The sequence below is a fragment of the Equus przewalskii genome, chromosome 17 (genome assembly GCF_037783145.1).
Source record: "Equus przewalskii isolate Varuska chromosome 17, EquPr2, whole genome shotgun sequence".
NCBI classification, from domain to species: Eukaryota; Metazoa; Chordata; class Mammalia; order Perissodactyla; family Equidae; genus Equus; species Equus przewalskii.
Window position 1 is genome coordinate 78,660,733 of NC_091847.1, and position 23,095 is coordinate 78,683,827.

At 39.6% G+C, this 23,095-nt stretch overlaps 1 protein-coding gene across 13 annotated transcripts in view; it reads left to right on the forward strand.

Annotated features, from left to right (window-relative positions):
- PARD3B (par-3 family cell polarity regulator beta) overlaps window positions 1-23,095 on the forward strand; it is a 930,268-nt gene that overhangs the window by 422,333 nt on the left and 484,840 nt on the right. For 11 of the 13 annotated variants that reach the window (XM_070581758.1, XM_070581756.1, XM_070581765.1 and 8 more), the window contains one exon: window positions 8,239-8,348. In XM_070581758.1, the coding sequence (XP_070437859.1) occupies window positions 8,239-8,348 (110 nt within the window). Of the gene's footprint in view, window positions 1-8,238; window positions 8,429-23,095 lie in introns of all 13 variants that reach the window. The other 2 variants (XM_070581766.1, XM_070581768.1) reach the window with 1 other exon arrangement.

Consider the following 23,095-nt stretch of genomic DNA (forward strand, 5'->3'; position numbering starts at 1 on the left):
ATGCCTAAGACGTGTCATTAACTGACTTTAAATGACATAAAGTAGGGGCCGGCCCCATGGGTGAGTGGTTAAGTTTGCGGGCTCTGCTTCGGCGGCCCAGGGTTTCGCCGGTTCGGATCCTGGGTGCAGACATGGCACCGCTCATCAGGCCATGCTGAGGCGGGATCTCACATGCCACAACCAGAAGGACCCACAACTAAAAATACACAACTATGTACCGGGGGGGCTTTGGGGAGAAAAAAGGAAAAATAAAATCCTTAAATAGCTTAAGTAAATTGAGATCGTGGAGTAGTTTAAACAATATGAAAAACTGTAGATTTGTATATATCAACTGGATCAAATGTGAAAACTTTGATAGAAGAGAAAGTATGTACCCTCAGGAATGCAGCAACAGCATAGTTAGAGTTGAAGGCATAACCATCTTCAGAGGAAAGTATAATTCCCCGTAAAAGTGGGTTAAGAGCCCCCTCACTTGTTTTTGTCACAGGGCCCTCCAGTGTAAGCAGCTTTCCAAATACTAAAAGATATTTTGTCGTGTACGTGCTCATTCCGATCTGCTGTGTAGCTGGTGACTATGCTGTGAATCCCCTGCATTTGTCCCATTTTGTGTTGAACAGGCGTGGTTTTTGTAATCCAAAATGAAAGAAAAATGATGCTGTTAGTCAGCTTGAACTTCTTTGCTCCTTTTATGGCAATACTGGGAGTCGCTTTCCTAATGGAGTGATATTTAAGACCAAAGAATTTGGACAGCTAAAATTCCCCTAACATTTTACTTGGCTTCCCTTGTGTGGTTTTCCCATCACGGTGGGTGAAAGCATGTCACAGCTGCTGCATGCATCAGAGGCCAGGCACCAAACCTGGTCAGGCACTCCTGTAGCGAAAGTGATCTCTTCTCGGTACTTTGCCATAAATTGTGCCGCTATTGGTATCATTACCAGTTTTTTTTATGGGTCTCCAGATTTCAGTGCAGTGGAGTTTGTTAGGCATCAGTTGAAAAGCCCTATCTAACACCCATAATATCCAGACAAAAAGGAAAACCTAGTTGTCTCCAAAAACAAATGATGTACTGCTTTCACTCATCTTTTTTTATTGAAGTATTGACAGGATTAGTAGGAAGAGAATACTGGGAAGGCATTTAAATTATCTGCGAGAGAGCCCAGGCACACCAGGAGAGGTACTCATGTGCTTCCACGAGGGGTCAAGCCTCCTGACAGACACACCCATGAGACTGCAGGTCCGTGTTTGCCTTTTAGCTCCTCAGTGTCCCCACCCCTTCTTTTTGTCTGTATCTCCCAATCCACATCTTCCTTTCTGCCAACCTCTTTAGATGAAAAGCATTGAAGAGATGCCATTCCCCTTGCTTCCATGCACTTACCCACAGAGAATGTGACACTGCAAGAGAAGTGTCAAGTAAACAAAACTGAAGTAGAAATTAAGTCCAGAAGACTTCAGAACTTAGTTTCTCTGGACTTTAGTTTCCTTATTGGCCGCATAAATCATGGAGCTATCTCTTTGTCCATGTGGAATGGGACTTTGCTGTGGCTTGTCCAGCATGCTGACGTAGCTGATGAGGAGAGCCTGGACTCTGAGGTGGAGCCTCTGCCTGGGGGTTCCACAGTACTAGAGCCACCTTAGAAGGCAGCTTTCCTGACCCCCAGTCTCTGCACCGTGTCTCTGGAGGACATATCCATACTGTAACATCAAATTCGTTCAACCAGGTTGAAGTACGAGATAACCAGAAGGCATTCTTCTGGGTGTTGACTAACTACAAAGTCTGTTATTAAGGAAATTTACTATAGGAAACCAAGATGCAGCCTATGCATACTATTAATAGTATTCAGATACTATTAATAGTGGTTACCTGGCAGAATGTATCTCCTTCTATTTCTTTATCTCTTTTTAATTTTGTACAAATGTTAACCATTTGCAATTCATTTTCATCATCAAAGTGAAATATTTACCAATTTAGGCATATCTCGATAGCATTTTTTTCCCCTGTTCATATTTATCTTGTTATTCTGAGTGTCAGTAGCTTGGGAAGAAGACTGTGTTTTCTTTCTTCAAACTGTCTAAGTGTTTTGGTGATTTGATAATTCAATAGCACAGAAGTGATCCCTTAGAACAAAGGAAAATTGAAACTTTAAAAAGCCAGTTTTATCCCTCTTTGTACATAAACAGTTTGTCATGTTAACTCCAATTCTTTTCTCTATCCTTCCTCTTTGGCTTTGTAACCACTTGTCATTCTGGATACCATTCCTTCCTGAAGATTCTGTGTGAATATAAAACTCTGATTTTCTTCATTTGCGTGTGATACTGTGGATAGACCTGTGCGGGTTCTTCCTCGTTCTTTTCCTTTGTTCACCTCATGCTCATCTCAGCTCACTCATTCTGAAAGCCAATATGGTTTCCAGTATGAACTTCCTCCTCATCTTTATGAATGCCCAACTGAATATCTAGTGTCTGATTTCTCAGGTATATCAAGACAACTCAGATTAAAGCGAATTGTTCTAACCCTCAGGGGCTAAAGCCGAGATTTGTGTTTCTTTTCTGAAACAAATCATAGCAGTTGCTAAAACTTCCCTATTGCTCAGTCTTCCCCAAGAAAGAGATATAAAGATGGTTTTAGGCTTCTGTTTTATGCCCCTTCTCATTTGCTCTACAGGTGTAGTCACTGTGACATTCTCCATGTCCTTGAGTCCATCCTTCCATTTCCTCTGTCGACCCATGTGCCTTCCCCTCGCATTGCCCTTCCAGCCTCTCCATGCTTGAGGCCTCATAGTTCCTACAGATGCCTTGTCAACACTTTAACTGGGACCTCCCTAGAGCTCTCCAGGTGTCAATCGCCCTAGAATGAAATAGCATCAACGCTGATGACTAGCTGGTCTTCCAGTTTTGCTCAGGAGAATCATCAACCATCTTTGAATAGCTCCCTGCTCTTCCTCACTGTACGATTTAGAACATGTGCCTTTGTGATGTTTGATGTGGGCTCAGGTTTAAAGCCATTGTTTTGTCTGCCCACTGCAGCATCATATGGATGATTCTTCTGCATCTTGGTTTCAATTTCTGTAACTGCCTGTCTTTCTAAGACATCTGACAAAACCCAGCAAACAATTTTGTGTATAATACATAATCTGTCATTTAAGCAAACTCCATCCCAAACACGTCCTCTAAATGTGAAAAAAAATCCATCCTGGTGTGTGTGTGTGTGATTTTATAACAAAGAGACAGAAACTTACATTTATATAGACAACAACTTCAATTTGTGTTGGCCTTTATATTTTGTGTGATTCATTGATGTACCAAAGTGAGCTTTGTAACTAATTGCTGCCTCTTTCAAAATTATTTTCCCCAAACTGGATTACGTGACCATCCTCTGGGCTCCCTTAGTGACATTTAGGTGGGACATTGGACCAGTAATTGTACCTCTCTGAATTCTAGTTCTATCACCATTGAAATGGTGACTACTTGAGAATTGGAAGATGCACCATCATTCGCAGCTCCCTGGGAACTAACTCCGATGCTAGTTGGCTCAAAACCTGGAAGAACCAAATGAGTTTAACCATCTTCTTAAAGAGAAGAACAGTGATTGTTTGTGTAGGTTTTTCTTTTTTTTTAAAGATTGGCATCTGAGCTAACAACTGTTGCCAATCTTATTTTTTTTGTCCTTTTTGTTATTCTTCTCCCGAAAGCCCCCCAGTACATAGTTGTAGATTTTAGTTGTGAGTGCCTCTGGTTGTGCTATGTGGGACGCCACCTCAGCGTGGCCTGATGAGCGGTGCCATGTCTGTGCCCAGGATCTGAACTGGTGAAACCCAGGGCCGCTGAAGCGGAGAGCACGAACTTAACCACTCAGCCACGGGGCCGGCCCCAGCGTAGGTTTTTCTTGAGTGTAACATAAACTCTGAATATATATGGGCAGTACTCCAGGAAGAATTGAGGTTTCCTGATGTGACAGAGTCCTTGTTAGCTACACACGTGATCAGGAAATCTCCTGCTTTGAGGGGTACTGCTTCTCTTCAGCTATCTCTTTGGCTTCCATTAAGTTTCTGTGTGTCCAGCTAAGTACAGTGGGACTCGAGCCAGTCCACAGTGTGCGTGTTCATTGGTATGGGTTCTTCAATAGTCCACACACAACTTCCCTGGAACACTGCGCTGGTTTCTACCTTTCTGTGTACTGAAATGTTCCTTGTCCCCACATGTCCATCTCCAAAAGATAAACTCAGAGTAAGCACCATAATGTCAGGAAGACAATGACTACTCATTTTAACATCATCCACCTGATGTGTAGTTTCTGATGCATAGTGGGGCCTCAAATATTTAACTGTATGGAAAAACTTTGATGCAGTTGTGTAAGACTTTGTGCTTTAAAGTACACAACTTTTCTTATTTTATTTGAGCTCTGCAGCTAGTGGGATTTTTTGTTTTTAAAGATTTTATTTTTTCCTTTTTCTCACCAAAGCCCCCCGGTACATAGTTGTATATTCTTCGTTGTGGGTCCTTCTAGTTGTGGCATGTGGGACGCTGCCTCAGTGTGGTCTGATGAGCAGTGCCATGTCCGCGCCCAGGATTCGAACCAACCAAATACTGGGCCGCCTGCAGTGGAGCGCACGAACTTAACCACTCGGCCACAAGGCCAGCCCCCTGCAGCTAGTGGCCTTTAAACTCTGCTTCCAAGGATAGCACTATGCCTTGAGCTGAACTGAGGGCTCTTGCCTCTAAAATCTGTTACTGGATCTTTTCTCAATTAGCTGAAAAATACCAATGAATAGTCTTTTTCCCCATTTTTGAACTCCCTTCCCACGTAATCATTTTTTTCTTAAAAGCTTTGACTTCTATAGTAAGGCTATATGTGGTTTAGCAAAGAATTATGTTTTACTATTTTCATTTATTTCTATAGTAAGGCTATATGTGGTTTAGCAAAGAATTATGTTTTACTATTTTCATTTACATATTATTCCAAGAAAATTAACTTGACTTTCAGGAATTCAGCTTTTTGAACAGATAACACTGCTCAAGGACATGTATGTATGTGGATTACTCTGCTGAAAAATCAAGTGCTGTTGCCTCCTTTTTCTTGGGGGGAGGGGCTTTCCTGCTTGAAAATTACATCCAGGACAGTGCATGTCCTACGTGTGTCTTAATTTATTTTAGCCTCTCAGTTCTGTGCTGTGTTGTTATCACCAGGTTTTAAATGATGAGACTTGTGTGACCAGGCAGCCCAACGTCACAGAGCCGGGAAAGATGAAGCTCAGTCTATTTGACTTCAAAACCCACGGTGCTGTCCACTGTACCAACACAGAATAGTTCTTGGAGTTAGCGTCTGATCTTTACTGTCAGCTTATAAGCTCCTTCAGGGCAGAGTTGTTTTATTTACTACCCCGCCCCGCCCCCAACAGGAGGTTCCACAAAACCAGATATGGCGTCTCCCTCTCGCTTCAGTCAGCCTTGCTTACAAGGTGCACCTTGTACTCTATCACATATACCCAAGGATTTGCCCACATCCTCTTGAGGACTTCTCATTACCTGCCTCCTGTCGTGCTCAGGGATGTAGCTTTCCTCGTCTTTGAGTTGTAGCTCAATCTCTTCCTGAAAGTCATCTTCAAATGGGGCTTGGCAATTTAAAAAGTAAATTTTAAATAAATTTTAAATTGCCAAGAGAAGGGTTGTTTAAGACTGTCTGAGATAATAGTTCATATTTAAAGATGCTCATTATTAATTACAATATGAAATGATTTGTACTTGTTATTAGCACATTAAGACAGCCAAAGAAAAATTAGAAGGTGACTCAACAAGAGACATTCAAGAGTGGAATAGGGGCCGGCCCGGTGGCGCAGCAGTTAAGTTAGCACGTTCCGCTTCTCGGCGGCCCGAGGTTTGCTGGTTCGGATCCCGGGTGCGGACATGGCACTGCTTGGCAGCCATGCTGTGGTAGGCATCCCATGTATAAACTAGAGGAAGATGGGCACGGATGTTAGCTCAGAGCCAGGCTTCCTCAGCAAAAAGAGGAGGACTGGCAGTAGTTAGCTGAGGGCTAATCTTCCTCAAAAAAAACAAAACAAAACAAAAAAAAGAGTGGAATAAAGAAGAATAGAAAAGAACAAACCTTATTCCTGATGAATTGAGAGTGTGTTTAAGAAATATCTAGCCGTCTTAAAGTTTCTTTCTTTTTTTGTTAATGTTCCAAATAGTCGATTCACTGGTAGAAAACTGAACTATCTTCTTCTGGGAGACACACTATAATACTATGGCATATTAGGTGACTACATAAACCCAAATACATGTTATTATGAAATTATGTTTTAATTTAATATTCTGTTATTAAAATGGCAGATATTGATGATAAATGAGGAGTCATAGTCATGTCCTTAAAGTTGAAGGAAAACAATCTAGTGTGGTTTCTTTAAGAAAAATATATTTATTATTTAAGAAAAATAACACATATTCTCTATATATTCATATGTATGTATATGACTCAGCTGAAAAAAACGATGTAAAATTGTCAGTCACTGAAATATCCGTTTCTGTGCCTCTGAATCAACTTATTTCTTGACCTTGATGTCCCGTGCTGGTTTTTATTTATTTTTTTGTTTTGTTTTGTTTCTTTCTGTCCATGAGATTATTGACATGTCATATACTGGTCTAGGTTAAATGCTTGGAAACACCAGAGTTTCATGGAGTTTGCCCCATTCTCTCATTAATTTTAAAGACAATGAGTTCCTTCTGACGAGACCGACTGCGTTTAGATGGACTCCACGTTAGCTGTGATTCAGGGGCCCAACTTGAGAGGCACTCAGTCTTCAGGTCACCTGGAGCAGGGAAAGGACTGATGGTGGGGGACGGGGACTCTGTGTCTCAAGAATTTAGGGTATTTTCTTTTCCTTCTACTCTTCTTAATTTTCTCTTTCACTATTTCTTTCAGAGAACAATTGCCAACCATACAAGTATTGTTCTGTTACTTGCTTAAGAAATTGTTTTCATGGAGGTGGAGAAGGTGGGAATAATGTAGTGAAGTGTCCATTAATAAGAAAGAAATGAGGGAATGTGAACTTAGACTTTATAATACCTTTTGGTGTAGTGTTTCCTCCTAAGTAGCATGTTAATTTCTTATTGTGAAAGAAGTTATTTTATAAAAAGCAACTTTTGTCTGAACAAGTATGAGAACTATTAGCAATTCTATGTTTTGTGCAAGAATGTTGGAGCACATATAAAAATCAGATTTGTAAATAACTTCAAAATGGATTCACTTTTTATAACGGTAGCATATAAAATGAGGCAAGAAAAATGTTCTTTTAAACTGCAATAGCTTGAGAGAGTTGGGGAGTTATTTTCAGAATAGTGATGAATGGGAAATTGGATTTCCACTGTTTACCACTTTTTTCCCAAAAGCACACAAATAAAAAGTTAATTTTTATATGAGAGCAATGTTTAAAGCACAAACATATTTTTTTTCAGAGTTTCCTCTATAGTGGCCAATTTTGTATGAAACAAATTATTTTAGGCCTAATTGCAGGCAGAGTAGTTAGGCTGCCAGCTCTGCTAAGGTTGAATTTCATTTGAACTTTCTAATAGTATGATCTTTTTTCAGAATTTAATAACTGACTCAAATATTTAATAGTGAAAGCTTTCATTAAATTAAAAAGAAATCACGATATATTTTTAGAAGAACTAACTTATTTTCCTTATCAGTTTTATCCACTTGAGGAGAAAAGGAAGAGAATGGAACCAATCTCTTTGTGTACTTAAAAAGACATTAATGCTATAACCCCAGCAAATAATTTATTTCAGTATATATCATCATTCAAAGGATTTGGGAGGCAGCAAATGGCAGCAATAACTATGCTGCTAGGTCTACTGAATAGCAAATTGCACTGGCTGTGTGAACCTCTTTACTTGTCTGCCTGATAATCATTCTTTTTAATACTCAAATATATTTTCTAGATCAGTTTTAGATTGCACACTGTCAGGTTTTGCATGGCCTAACAGTTTTTGGTTAAGTACAATGACTTGTTTTGAAATGCAAGTGGGGAAAGATAAGAGTTGAAAGATTTTGTTTCCATGCGTCATTCTATAAATAGAGGACAAAAGATCATTAACTGAGTTAATTTACAAGCATCCTTAGAAATAGAATGTTTTTACATAAAAGCATGCTGTAAACCTTTTTAATTAAATTGCATTGTACCATGCACTCTCTTCCCCCTGGGGTTCTCTTGACCTCTCACCTCTTATTTTGTCCTGCAGGCACTCCTCTGCTGGTGAGGAGAAGCAGTGACCCAGCGCCAGGCCCACCTGCTGACGCCCAGCCAAGCGCTTCGCAGCCCAGTGGCCAGAGTCTGAAGCCTGCGATTCCAGTAGGTATCCTGCCGTTCACACAGCTAATGAAAGATCAAAGGGCCTTACCCATAGACTAACTGGAACTTTGCGGGCTTAAGTAAGTTGATAATTAGAGATCTTTTGATAGACTGCGTAGTGTAAGTTATAATAGTAGCTGGTACAAGCTATTACTAGGATACCGTTACAGCGATCGCTATTATTTATATAGCACTGATTATGTGTGTAGCTTTACATTATCTAAACTTCCTCGTCACACTAAGAACAAGTTTTTGTCTCCATTTTACTGATAATGAAATTGAGGCACAGGGAGGTTTAGTAATTTGTCAAAGATCACAGCCAGTAAGTGGCAGAGCCAAGAATTATACCAGGTCATTGGGCTCCGGAGTCGGGGCTCTTAAGCAGTGCTTAAGCTGTTGGATTTCCTTCCTCCTCCTGCTTCCGCATGCCCAAGGATGCAGTTTCTACGTTTGGGTGTGTTAATGCAGTGCTTTCTGAAGTCATGCCATGGGAAATGGTGATATAGTTTCAAGCTGCCAATATCATAGACCCGTGGTGCCAGTGTTAGGTTTCTAGAACTCAGCGTTCAAATTAAAGGAAAATGAAATTAGATACCCAAAGAGCTCCTAACCAGATGTACCTATTGCTACTCTGCTTATAATGGCAGGTTCAGTGGAGAATCGTTTCCTGTAGAGACAACGTCCTCCTTCCCTGTGGGACCATGGGATCTTTCTGTTAAATCTTAAGTTGCTTTGAATAGCTGCATTTGTGGTTTCTCCTTTGAAATAGCCTGAGAGGTAGATTTTGGTTGATGGCTACATATCATTGCAATAGGTGATCTTCAATCATGAAACATATTACAAAGTTTCCTAAAGGGCCAGCTCCATGGTGTAGTGGTTAAGTTTGTGTGCTCTGCTTTGGCAGCCTGGGGTTTGCAGGTTCAGATCCTGGGCAAGAGCATAGCAGGGCTCTTCAAGTCGCACTGTGGTGGCCTCCCACATAAAATAGAGGAAGACTGGCACAGATGTCAGCTCAGGGCCAATCTGCCTCAAAAAAAAAAAAGAAAAGAAAAGAAAAAAGTTTCCTAAAAGCAAGGCTCTTCCCCATTTTAAATCTCACTGCCTGCAGTGCCTTTAGAAAACATTTTCTTAATACATGGATGCTGAATAAGTTTAACAGATTCTGCCAGTATGGTATAAAATATTCTCATCAAGAACCAATGCCGATGTGTGTGAAGTGGGAGTCACCTGACCAAATCATTGGGTATTTACTAATAGGTTTATGGTAATTTCTGGCATATTTCTTTTCGTAAACAAAGAAGTAAGTGTCCTGAAAGTATTTTAGATGTAATGTTTTCTCACTCTCCATCCTTTTAAAAAAACATATTTAATGGAACATTAATAAAAACCAGGTGTATATATTCTACTTTAATGATGTGGACAAACAGAGCCGGTGTGAGACATGATGTGTGTGTGTGTCGTGTGTTGCACACACACTAATAGAGACCATGTTAAGCCTGAATATATTGGATTGGAGGAAGAGAACAACTATATAAATGAGAGAAGAATTATATAAAAGAGAAAAACTAGAATTTACTGCTTATTTTTACGATGTCAGCATACCCTAAAATGAGATCGTGTCTGATTAATGGGTTACCATCATTTACACGCAGAGAAACCGCCAACATTTAGTTCCATGTTTCTGTCACTTAGCTCTGCATTTAGACCAACTGAAAACACATCAGCGTCGCTTCCCCTGGAGGAGACCAGGGCTGCAATCTTTCTGATAGATGCCATATCCTTGTCGGAATATGATGTCTGCGAATTCCAAGTTGGGGAGATATAGTATTACTAGCAAAGAGGCAAATCCTAATTCATGAGGAAATGCAGGTACCCCAATTCCTTTTACCTAACCCCGTGCAAGTTTTCAGACATGGGTCGAGTCCCTCTGTATGAACAGTAGAAAGGAAAACACATATTTTCTCCTTTCCTCGCAGTGTTCTCTGTGGATGGTGAGGTGCAGGCCTGAGACCCAAGGAACGGAGTCCGGTCCCTGCCTTGCCACGGAGGAGGAGCACATCCTTGGCTTCTCTTGGTTCAATTTTAAAATAGTCTCCATGTAAACCGTAAGCCTTAACATTCCAAGATCCAGACATTGTGCCTCATTTATCTTTCTATCTCCAGTGCCACGTACATGGAAGGTGCCCAGTGCGTGTGTGTTGGACTTAGGAATGCAAGACACATATTAGTCAGGGAAAAGTCCCAGAAGTTCTCAGCCATCACCCAGCTTTTCTAACTCAGCCATTCTCTCTGCTCCCCAGAAGAATCTACCAGGTAAAGGTTTATCTGCTGTAAGGTCTGGTTCACCCCAGGCAAGAGAAAGATAGTTTAACTGCCCTATTGTGAAGGGTAAGCAAAGTTAGTAAGTGAAGACATTTAGATGTGTCTATTTTTACCTACAAGAAAAACACATTTGTGTGTATGTGTCTATTATAACTCTATTCATTTATCCCTGTGTGCTTTAGTTCATGGATTATTTAGACCCACATTGTCCAATATAATAGCCACTGGCCACATGTGGCTGTTGAGCACTAGAAATATATTTTAAGTGTAACGTGCACACTGGATTTGAAAGACTGAAATATGAGAAAGAGTAATGAAAATGAAAAAAAGATCTCACTAGTAATTTTTATATTGATCACCTGTTGAAATGATACTTTGGTTGAATAAAATATGTTGTTAAAATTATTTTCACCTGTTTCTTTTCACTTTGTTTTTTAAAAACATGGCTACTAGAAAATTTAAAATTACATCTGGGGTCCACATTCTATTTCTATTGGACAGAGCAGCTCTAGACAGAAGCAAAATTGGATATAGCATTAATGAAATGGTTTTGAGACCTTTGGGAGAAGTTCTTTGAGCTCCACATCATCTCTGGGGTAACAATATGATTAGGGTAGCCTGGGGCAGTCCTGGTTCATGCCTGTTGTTCTGACATAATTATTAATAGTGTCCCCACTAACTCTCAGAGGTGTCCATGTATGGATGATAAATTACGTGACACCCTACGTATAGCCCCATAGTCACTTTTGTTGTTTGCTCAGTGATAAGAGGAGCAGCCTTTCAAGAGACCAGGGGAACATAACCACTACTCACGTTGGAGCACATTGCAGAGAGGGTTCTTTGTGGCCAGGCCTGAGCCCAGGGAGTATGGAATCGGAGACTGTAGATCCTTTTCCATCTCTCAGATTTCATAATTCTGCTTGATGTTTCCTTCACAACTTCGTCAGCACCATACTTGATTCCTATGATTTAATAAGTGATGATGAATATGGGGAGTGTGTGATAATGTAGCCATGTAGCAACTAATATGAAAAATAATTGCTTAAAAAGCTCTGTTCAATTGCATTTCATTTCAATATCCGAGGGAAAAAAAAACAATCAAAATTTCCATCTCTGAAACAGTGTTCACATGTGAGTAATTCACAGATGGCAGAGCCCCAAGTGGGTTATGTTCAATCATTCCCAAGAAATGAAACTTACTTATAACCCACAGCATAAGAAGCTGTAAGGAGGAGTATTTGACACATTTGATTATGTTGAAATATTGCCTTTAAAACCACAGTTGATGACTGTTATTTTTAGTTGCACTTCATTAGGCTTACTTTAGAGGGAAGGGTTGTGTTTGATGCCCAGAGATATGTGTTTTTGAAAAGCTGGGAAAGTTGCACTTGTTTTCTGGCTGGTTAAGTTATTACAAATAGGTTGTTTAAAATGTACACCCTCAGACAAGCTGGAATTTTAAAAAGGATTTAAATTAGAAAAATCAGATTCTCTGCAAGCTTCAAATTCTGGGTATATTGAAAAGCCACCAAATCTCAGTATTTGTTACTTAGAGTGCCACCAGATGCACAGCATGGAAATTTGTTTCCTTTCTTCCTCTTTTCATAAACCTGTCCAGTTAATCAGAATAGCATAATTACGAATGTGCAAAAAGTAGGGACTGTTTATCTTTCAAGGCAATAGAAAATCCAGTTCTACTGACTGCTTTTGAATTAAAGAAAGAGAAATCTGGGGTCAAGAGATTGCAGTGAGAGTCTGCTCATGAGAAGTCTTACCTTCCTTGGCTGATTGTAACCTGGTGTTCTTGGCTTAAGGGCATGCCATAAACCCAGGTTCTTGAAATTGATGTTCCTGAATTGAGGATGGAAGAGAACTCTAAAACAGATGGTTTTTTTTTTTCGTTAATATCCGGCTAACCACTAGGGTTGTTTTGTGTTTTAATGACTATTTATAGTTTCACATTTAACCCCTAAAGCAAAATGATCCTGCAGGGCAAGTAAATTAAAAAGTAGACTCCTGAAAATTATAATGCTGTGGTCGTTCCTGGATAGTATACGACTTTGTTTGTTCTAAAACTGTTACGTGTCCTGGATCACCAAAATAAATTAAGAAAATACTGGTCTTTTAAAAGCCCATGTCTATAATATATGCATTTCATTTCAAAAAAATAACATGGCAGACTTTGAGGTTGTTCATTGGGAAGCCCATTGATGAGTTTCAGAAGGTCTGTTAACTCACTGAAGTTTTATGCCCTGGCCTTGTGTGCTCACACGAGTGTGCGTGTGTGTGTGTGTGTGTTCATGAAGGAGACTCGATCACTCTTACCAAATTTTAAAAGGCAAACAAAAGATCAAGAACTACTTGTTTTGGGGTTAGGATGAAATAATGTGGGAAAGCCTCCAATTCTTGGAGTATGATGAATGGCACACATTAAGTAGTAGAGTGGGAATTGCCACTGCCCCCCAAATATGTATTAAATAATTGAGGTTATTTCATCATATTGTCACCTTTTCTATCCAACACATAGTATGTAAATTCAAGATGTTAAGATGAATAGAAGTGTTTGAATGGCTACATTGAGAGGCCAAAAATAGCTCTTTATTCAACAGCAGCAAGTTCTTAGCAACAGTAAGAGCGGGGGTAAAGGGCGCAGACTGTAGTGGGAAGACACCCTGGGGAGAGGGGTTTCTGGTAGTCCTGCATGTTCAGTGGGGATGAGAAGTGAAAATTCAACGTTGCATGTTTGGAGTTTTGAGGATTTTTATCAGCAAAGATAGTGGCAGGTTGCTTCTAGTGAGGAAAAAGATTTCCAGTGAATAGAAGCATTCTCTTTGTCTCTTGCATATAATATGATAGGATATTGATTTGAGAAATTTTTCCCTTGTATGTCATATATATTGAAATTATAGTCGATATTGCTCTTGGTTTAAATGTTTTCAACTCCATGAAGGGGATCGTAGAGACATTACAGAGAAATTTAGATAGCTTGGCTTTTAGAATTAGAATCATTGAATTGCCCCTGAAATGTCAGAGGGCTTTTGGTTGTGGGTTGCTGTCAAAATCCAACATGGAAACTTAGCAAAAATTCTGAATGACTAACTCATATTTTTCTATTCATTAGGTATACAATTAAGAAGCTGTAGAAATACTGGAACAAAATAATTGTTGTAGACACTGATGTAAATTGGAAGGAAGGCTCTATCCATTGTCTTCCGAAGAGGAGAGATGGGTACCGCAGAGTGAAGGGAGGGAGAAATAGCATGTCGTATATAATTGCATTATTTAGAGATACTGAAGCCTACAAAAGGGCTTCTTTTTTTCCCTCCTGACACAGTGATTTAATAATAGTCCTGGTGTTTGTAACTCCAGCTGTTCACGCTGTGCGCTGATAAGACCAGAGCTTGGAGACACATTGCGACGATGGTTTTCATATGGCTTTGTTTTTTAAGAGATAAAGCTGCCATCCAATATTTCATGGGGCCAAATGTTTACTTAGTTTGGCAAGTTTAGGCAGCTTAATTTCTGAAGCGGTTATGTTTGTAAGTCTGGGAGTTCAGGTGGAGAAAATCCAGAAGCCCAATTTATTCTACAACCGTTTTTCACCAAATCTTTCAGAAGTTGGTGAAACAAATCTGGATTGCCTGAATGTCTGTCCAATGACCGATCAAGGGACCTGGGAAATGTGACCTCTGTTCAGGTGTGTGCTCCCAGTCATTCTTCTTGGGTCTAGTCCAGAACTGAAAGGCTAAAAGAAGCATCGCTATTCAGAGGTCAGTTTCAAGACATTAAAGGGGCAACCATGACATGTCATCTTGGCTGTTCAGACTGATCTGCACGTGATGAAAATGGAATGGGTTTTGCTTTCATGTCAGCATAAATTGATTAATCCCTTAGATGCCCAAGACCTCTGCCATGTGCCATCTGGAAAGCATAAGACACGGTCCCTGTCCTCAGGAAACTTACAACTCGGTTATCAAGACCAGACCTAAAGCCATTAGACAGCCCAGCAGTCTGCGCGTCAATATCAAGGGATCAAATACTCTGTTTTTAACAATCAGAATGAGTGTCCTTGCCTTTAGTCTACACTCCACTCAGCCTCCTGAGCCCTTCAAGGGGATCACCGTGCGCACTCTCTCTCTTAGTTCTTCTCTCACTCAAATATAGCTCTTGTTTATGTGTCTGTTACAAGACTGAGCTCCTCAGAGGCATGGGCCGGTGTATTCATTTTTGTATTCAAGCCCCCGGCCGTGGTGCCTGACAGGTAAATATATGAGGAGATTAAAACTCTTGCTTCTGAGATGAGCAAAGTGAACTCCATTCAACAACTTTTAACTCGTGTAAAGATGTGCATATTTGTGTGTATGTATATTTTACATATTTGTGTATGTGTGATTTAGAATGTGAAAATTGGGAAATTACCTATTTAACATACTGTTTTTCTCCCAAATAGCCTTAGTTTAGAGTTTTCTGCTTTAGGGCAATGTGTTACCTATGTTATCAGGGGGAGAGGGATATCTAGACACAAATCCTCCCCTTGGAATTAAAATGCGGGATTGTGGCTGAGGTCAGCAGTTTCGACTGTGGGACCCACTCCATCCTCTCACAATTCTAGCAATGACTTCATCATTGAAATTGGTTCTGAGAAAGAATAGAAATTGCAGGAAGAGGAGAAACCTTGATAATTCTAGAGATATGAACCATTATAAAGCCTGATTTTGTTAGTGCCGCTGATAAATGAACAGAGAATATAAATTAATATACATGCAGTGGAATCAATTATCCGAGTCCTACCTCTGTGTCAACAATACTATGAGTTCTAGAATCAAAAATTCAGTGATCTTGGTAGTTACAGCTTGTGATTTTCTAATAACTGTGTTCAAAGAATTTAGAAAATCCTTGATTTGATTAGAAATTTCTGGACAAGATACTGCTCTTATACCTGTCACGTCTACAGATTTCTCCTTCTAAATTTTCCTCACAGTCCATCCTTTTTAAAAAGTTCTTCTGGTTTCAAGTGATTTGGACGAAGATAAAAATAAAAATCCTGCTATGAGAATTAATTCAAGAGTATAAGAACGTTTACCAGGTGATTCTTAGCAAAACACTAATAAACATCTCACATTAGCAGTATAGGCAGATGAAACTCGACAATGTTGTTTGAAATTTGGTAAAAATGATGTTTAAAGTAGCTTTATTCCAAAGGTCAAGATCCTTGTCCTGACTGTATCAATAACTCTGTGACCCTCAGAAAATTATTTAAATTGTGGATGATTTCCTCAGAACTTTTGTGTAACTGAAAGAAAATAATAAGTAGAAATCCTAAATGAACTCCTGTCGTTCTTAGGGAATCAAACATCCAAGCTAGCAGGCTCAGGTTCCAGATGTGAATCGTTAGCTTCGTCGGTACAAATTCAATTTTAAATTTCCTTTTAATGTCTCAGTATTTATAAGTGTTCATGGAATGTGGTTGTATTTCTATCCAGAACACTAAAATTTATTTTTATGGCTCAAGGTAGTAATTTCAAGAAGTATATGTATTTTAAAAATCCAAATACACAAACGCAGCAACGTAAAAACGTCCATATGCACGTCAATTCTTTGGAGGAGAGCACTGCTTAAATCTGAAGACTGAAGGGCAAGCAGATCATGTTACTTGAACATGAAAGCTCAAGGGTATCGGCTGCACCTTCTGTGTGTTCTGGTCTTCTCTGTGTGCCTGCCATGTTGTGGATGTCTACTGAAGATTGACAGTATGGAAGGAAAGGGTTAATGAGAGTTCACCTTGAGAAGATGCAAGACAATCAGTATTGAAAGGAAAAGAAAATTTTTTTTGTACCTTGAGTGTGGTGTCGTTCTTAGAAATCTCTTCTGATGGGGGATTTTTTTTTTTTCTCACCGCATAAACTCTTCTGAAGTGCAAGCTTCATTTTGATTTTTCCTTTCAAAATCTAGTCATAGAATGACACTGTACAGACATTTAAAAGACTTTCCTCTTTCTCAGGAGGGTGGCCCTTCCCTAATAGCTCTGTACTTTAAAATAGAATTCTGATTTAGATGAATCACATTTTAAAGTAGCTACTGTGTGTGTTTTACGCTTGTGGAAACATATAGCGTCCTCATAAGCAGCCTGTGAGCTTGTCACCACATGGCTTTTGATGTCTGATTACATGATCATAGGGACATCTGGAGTGAGTTAGTTTTGAAGTGACTGGTGTGAGGCACTGGAGATCCAGAGCCTTCTGACAGCCTTGAACCAGTAAAACATTGCTCCTCTTAGCAAACCTTTTTAAACTTCAACGGTTTTCAGACTGGCATAGCCCTGATGTTTCTCAACTGACTTTCCAGCCTTGTTCCCTACAAAACTTTCTACCTTTGAAGCCAAGAATGGTTAAGTGCTATTTCTTGCAAAAGTTGTAAGGATTATCCCCCTGTAAATGGAAAAGGTAGATTCTTTAGCATCAGAAGTCAGAATTGAAGGACTTGTTTAAAGAAATTGTATGGTTTCCTCTTTCTCTGCCTTGAATTTCGATCATGGTGTCAATCACCCATGCTTTCTTAATTTTAATTTTTAAAGAAAATAGATTTGACACTCAGCTATGTTCTGTGAAGATCCAAATATAAACAAATAAGCAAATCTCTCAAGCAAAGGATAGTGGTACATTGTGATACCACATTTTTACACACCTATCAAAGTTCTTACATTTGTCTGGTCAAAATGTTATTTGAATAGTCTCATTAAATATAGGCATTATTGAGTTAAAGGTTGTATAATTTGTCCAATGAGGTTTTGTTAGTATGAGTGATTCCTTATTGTTTCATGAATAAAATTATTATATACCTGTAAATATCTGAATATATTTACAAAATTTGACCATGTCACTCTCCTGCCTTGAAACAACTGACCATTTTCCATGCTTCCAGAATATATTTTAAAAATCTTCCATGGCTTTTTTTATTGTGGTAGAATACACATAGTATAATATTTACCATCTTGACCATTTTTAAGTGTACCGTTAAATGGCACTAAGTACATTTATATTATTGTGCAACCATCACACCATCCATCTCCAAAATCCTTTTCATCTCGCAAAACTGAAACTCTGTACCCATTAAACGGTAACTTCCCATCCCCCCCTCCCCTCAGCCCCCGGCAGCCACCATTCTACTTTCTGTCTCTATGATTTTGACTACTTTAAGTACCTCGTATAAGTGGAATCATACATTATTTGTCATTTTGTGACTGGATTGTTTCACTTAGCATAATGTCCTCAAGGTTAATCTGTGTTGTAGCATGTGCCAGAATTTCCTTTTCCCTTTTAGAACTGAATAATAGTCCATTGTATGTATATACCACATTTTGCCTAATCATTCACCCGGTGATAGACATTTGTGCTTCCTCCATCTTTTGGCTATTGTGAATAATGCTGCTTTGGACATGGGTATACACATATCTCTTTCAGACCCCGCTTTCAGTTATTTTGGGTGTATACCCAGGAATGGAATTGCTGAATCATATGATTCAAGAAACCATTGCCTTCTCCAATGTTGTGGAGCTTTTGCCCTGTGTTTTCTTCTAAGAGTTTTATAGTTTTAAAGCTCTTATATTTATGTCTGTGATCCATTTTGAGTTAATTTTTGTATATGGTATTAGGTAAAGGTCCAGCTTTGTCCTTTTGCATATGAATATTCAGTTTTCCCAGCACCATTTGTTGAAAATCTTGTCCTTTCCCCATTGGATGGTCTTGGCACCCTTGTCAAAAATCATTTGACATATAAGCACGGGTTTATTTTTGAGTTCTTAGCATGACTTTTTACAGCCTAACTCCAACCTATATGTTCAGCTTCATCTCTCGCCACACCACGCTGGACACCCCATGCATGCTGCTCACCGTTTCTCATGGTCCAAGGTGTGCTTCTGTTTGTGTGTCTTTGTCCAGTTGTTTCTTCTGCCAGGCAAACGACAAATGCCATTCATCCCCCTTTCCCTAGGGAATGTCCAGTTTTCTTGCAAAATCCTGAGCAATGGTCTTTTTCTTTACTAATCCTTCCCCGAGTCCTCTGTTATGGGTGGAGTTAACTGCCTCCTACCCATGGCACACTGGCATGTCTTCATTATTTTTTCTACATCATGTTATAATTGTCCACATTTTTTATCTCTTTTGCTAGACTCTGAGCTCCTTGTGGGTGGATCAAATTTCCTTCCACATGCCCAGACCATAGCATTGTGCCTAAAGAACAGGGGGCACTTATAAAAGGTTTATGTAAAGAATGGAGTACATCTTCTGATCACGTAACAGCCTATTTCAACCACAAAGCAACTTAATTGCCCTTTTAATAGCATTAATCTTCATGCTCGGTCTGCCAGCAGATGGGCATGTAATACTACCCAGGATGTCATGGAGGGAGAGACTTTCTTCACTCAGTTCCAAGTTCATGTCAGATGTGGACACTTCATAACGTATATTAAAACATATTTCATCCCATAAAAATCTACAGGTTCCGCTTTATTGACTCTGTTTTATAGATGAAGTAGCCAAGGCTCGAACAATCAATTTAACTCATTTGGCCCAGATCATACGACTAATAAGTAGCAGTGCTAGGACTTTACTTCCAATATGTCTTAACCCAAAGTACAGCCTCTTGTCGTTCTACTACTCAAGTCAATTGTTAGCCTTGGAAGTAGCACCCTAGAGTCTATGCTTCTGTCCCATTGATGCCACCTCTGCTCACATGCTTTGGGCAATCTTCCTTGAAACTTCCTTCAAAGCCAGTTTGTGAGCCTCCTCCAAAAAAAATTTATTTCATCGTTTTATGGTCATACTTCATTTTTCTACCAAAAATGGTATCATTCTATTTGATGCCAAAATTTATATGGTAAAGTTGGTCTCAAATGACTTGACTCTTTGCACAATTTGGATATCCTATGAAGCAGGAAGATTTGCCACCACAAAAAATCTGTTGTGGGCATTAAAAATGTTTATGGAAGAAATATTCAGATGTGCTTAAAGCAGCAGTTTTATAACCATTCTTTGTTTACCCAGTTGTCTAGTGGTGAAGACAACTAGGCTTTATCCCTGACTCATCCACTGGCTGTTTGTCAAGTTAGGCAAGTATAATTTTGTTCTCTGTCTGGAAGGAGAAGATTGTCTTCTCTCTTGCTCACAGTGGAATTGCAAGGTTAATGCCTTTTATCTTGAGTATAGCATTTAGCAGACCTTGGGTGCTTAATATATGTTAATAATAGTGATAATAATGAATGTTGATAATTAAAGGTCTTTTATAATTACCAAATTTCTAATGTGTGTTAAATATAATTAAAGGGAAATGATTTAAATTAATATGCCTGCACACAAAAACTAGAGCTAGCCACAGCTTTTATTTTTAGCTTCTTGACTAACATGATGAATGTGAATCCAGTAGGAAGAAATCCACTTATGAGGACAGTCTCACTAGGGTCTTTTACCAAGAGCCCATGCAGGGTCTGGAAACTAGAGAGGCACCTGTCTGAGCTGAAAAACATAGATACGGATGGGAAGCCACAAGGGACTTTTGTGATTGGAGCTTGACCGCATGAAATTGTGCATTGGACATTATTTTTACAATTTATCCCATAATACTCCGAGTTCTATGAGAGAAAGAGACCTTTCTTGGAAGCTGGGCTCCATCTGTCTGGAAGACCTCTAAAAGATGTGGGTGGAATAGAGAAAACAATAACAGTAGATAATTTCTCAGGAAATTCAGCTTGGAGATTCAGCCTTTGAACTCAAATTATCACTATTTCACAAGGTACCAGAGTTGCGGGGGATCATGAACTGCAGGAGGCAGTGCGGTAGAATGGTTGAGGACGTGGACTCTGAGGGCTGACGGCCTGGTTGGAATCTAGTTCTACCACTGACCAGCTGGTTGATTTTTGTGAAATATTTCCCTCCTTCTGGTCTCGCTTATCTCATCTATAAAATGGTGATTATAGCAATACTTACCTCCTAGGGTTGTATTGAGAAGTAAATGAGAGATTATTCGTAAAAATTCTTACTACACGTGGCGAGTACTGCTTGTGTTTGTGAAATAAATATGCGTGTTGGATTTGTGCCATACACGAAGGAGGAAGGGGCCGTGGGATGAGTTAGACCATAGAAGCAATTCTAGCTGTAGTCTTTTTTAATGGCTGAATTTGATCAGGTTTAGCTGTAATTTAAGGAGGGCACTTAGCACACAGCTAGAAAAAATACTGATTCCAAAGTTGGACCTTAATGTATGTGGTGTGTCTTTTGCTTATAGAGACCCTTGCAAGTTTTTTCGTTTGAAAACAAAACAAAACCCCTCAAACTCCTCCGAAGATGTTTCTTCAGGCCATATTGGAACTGCGTCAATGAATTCAGCCCTGGTTTTCCTCTCTTGATGTGAAATGGTTCTCTTCCTTGTACACATTTTGTTTACATTGAAAACCTAGAAGGAAGCAAGACGGGGGGATTATTAACAAACAGGGCAATTTCAAGGGGTTCAAGCCTGTCATCCATCTCCTGCAGTTTTCTGAAAGCCCCAGCCCTTTGGTGTGTCCTGCTTTGCTCTTCCTGCCCCCTCACCTGTCTGCTTGGTAGACACCTTCTCGTTTGTTGAGACCAGGCTAAAACACCACCTCCTTTTTCAATCCTTGCCCGGCACCCTACTCCCTGGCAGAAGTTTGGTGCCATTTCAGCACTACTTTTTAATTGATATGGCATTTGTTGAGATCATGATGAAAATACTGTTGGAGGAAGCAGTGTTTAATATAGGACCCAAATATCAGAGGGCAGACACAAGACAGCGAGAGGGCAGTGTATCGCCCCTCGCATCGCAGGCTAGGTCCCTGCTCAGGCAGGCTCTGCTGTGCTCAGAAGTTGACCAGACGGCCCTCCTTGGTTCCTGCTGCCCCCTCCCCTCAGAATGGATCAGACTTCTGTCATGAGCAGTGTCATGAACACGTCGTTGTCTCTGTCTGTCTCCCATCCTCCTCTAGAGAGGAAGAGCGTTGGGGGCAGAGAATGTGCTTTGGATCTTTGCGGCCCAGCACTTAGCTCGGGAGAGAGATTTAGTCACTAATGGACTGCGTGAACGAAGGAACGAGTGAAAGCAGAGAGGCAAATGGAAAGGAAGGGAAAATGAACAAATTCTCAGATTCTAACAGAGGAATGTTTTATAGAGGAAAGATTTAAAGGAGGTGTTTAGGTAAAGAATAAAGTGCTTCTAAAGGTAATGTAGAGTATATTTTTTGTTTTCTGCATTCACTGTTAAATGATGAATGAATGGACTTTATTCAGCATGAAATTTATTTATCTACACCTCATATCTATATCAAAACATAAACCAGCATTCATAGACCTCTGAGAATATTATGCCACGTCTGCATTTTTAATATAGTTCAAACTCAATCCCTCCAAGTTGGTTTCGAGCTCCTTTCATTTTAAACTTGCTGGCGATGGTGGCGGAGGGAGTCTGTTTGGAAATGATTCTAGTCGTTCCAGTCCAGCCTCCGATCAGTGCTTTCTTAACAAGTTGAAAATATATAATTTAACTTAATTATCTGTGTATATTGGAGAGAGTAATTATAGAACCTGCCAAAATGACCATTTAATGTCAAAACTTGAGGTTTTCTGGGTTTCTAAATCTCTTTTGATGGGTAGATAAACTAGAAATTAGAGCCTTTGTGCCAGTATCTTTATTAAATATGAATATCAGGAAAATTTTGACGTGGGACCAGATCTGTGTGTACTGGATATCCAGAAACCTCTCTCCATAAAATTACAAGTAGAATATGTGTTCTTCCTAGTGTTCCTCTCCTGTTTTTTCTTTAGTTACCTTTAGTTACTTACACAGATAAATTGTGAAGCGGCACTATAGCCGTTTGTTGTAGGACTCCACCCCACGTGATAGAAACCCCTGGGGAAGATGTTTTGTTTTGTTTTTCTTCTACCACACATGGTTCAATTGATTTATCACATCATGTATCCTAGGACCGTTTACCTTAGGAATTGCCAAACTGATTTTTGGTTTTAATGTTCTTGCTAATTTTCAAATTGTTGGATCAAAGATGACACATAAAATTAAATATTTTAAAACTGTGAATCTAGGCGTCAATTTTAGGATAAAGTTCTGGCCTAGATTGCAGAAAAATTTGGAGCAGTTTTAGCTCATTGTCTGATTCCCAACTGATGTTATACCTGGGGACCATTATGGGGAAATGAGGGTGGTAGAGCTCTCACGATATTTTCACACTTTTGACTATGTGAGTTTTCTGAGATCTTTCATCCGTAAGTTGGGCTGACTCTGCAAAATGGTTCATAATGTCTTCCTTCATTTAATTAACCTTGTGCCAAATGCCATGGTTTGTGCTAGAGATTAAAAGATGAATAAAACATGAGCCTCCTCTCAGGGACCTCTCACTTGTG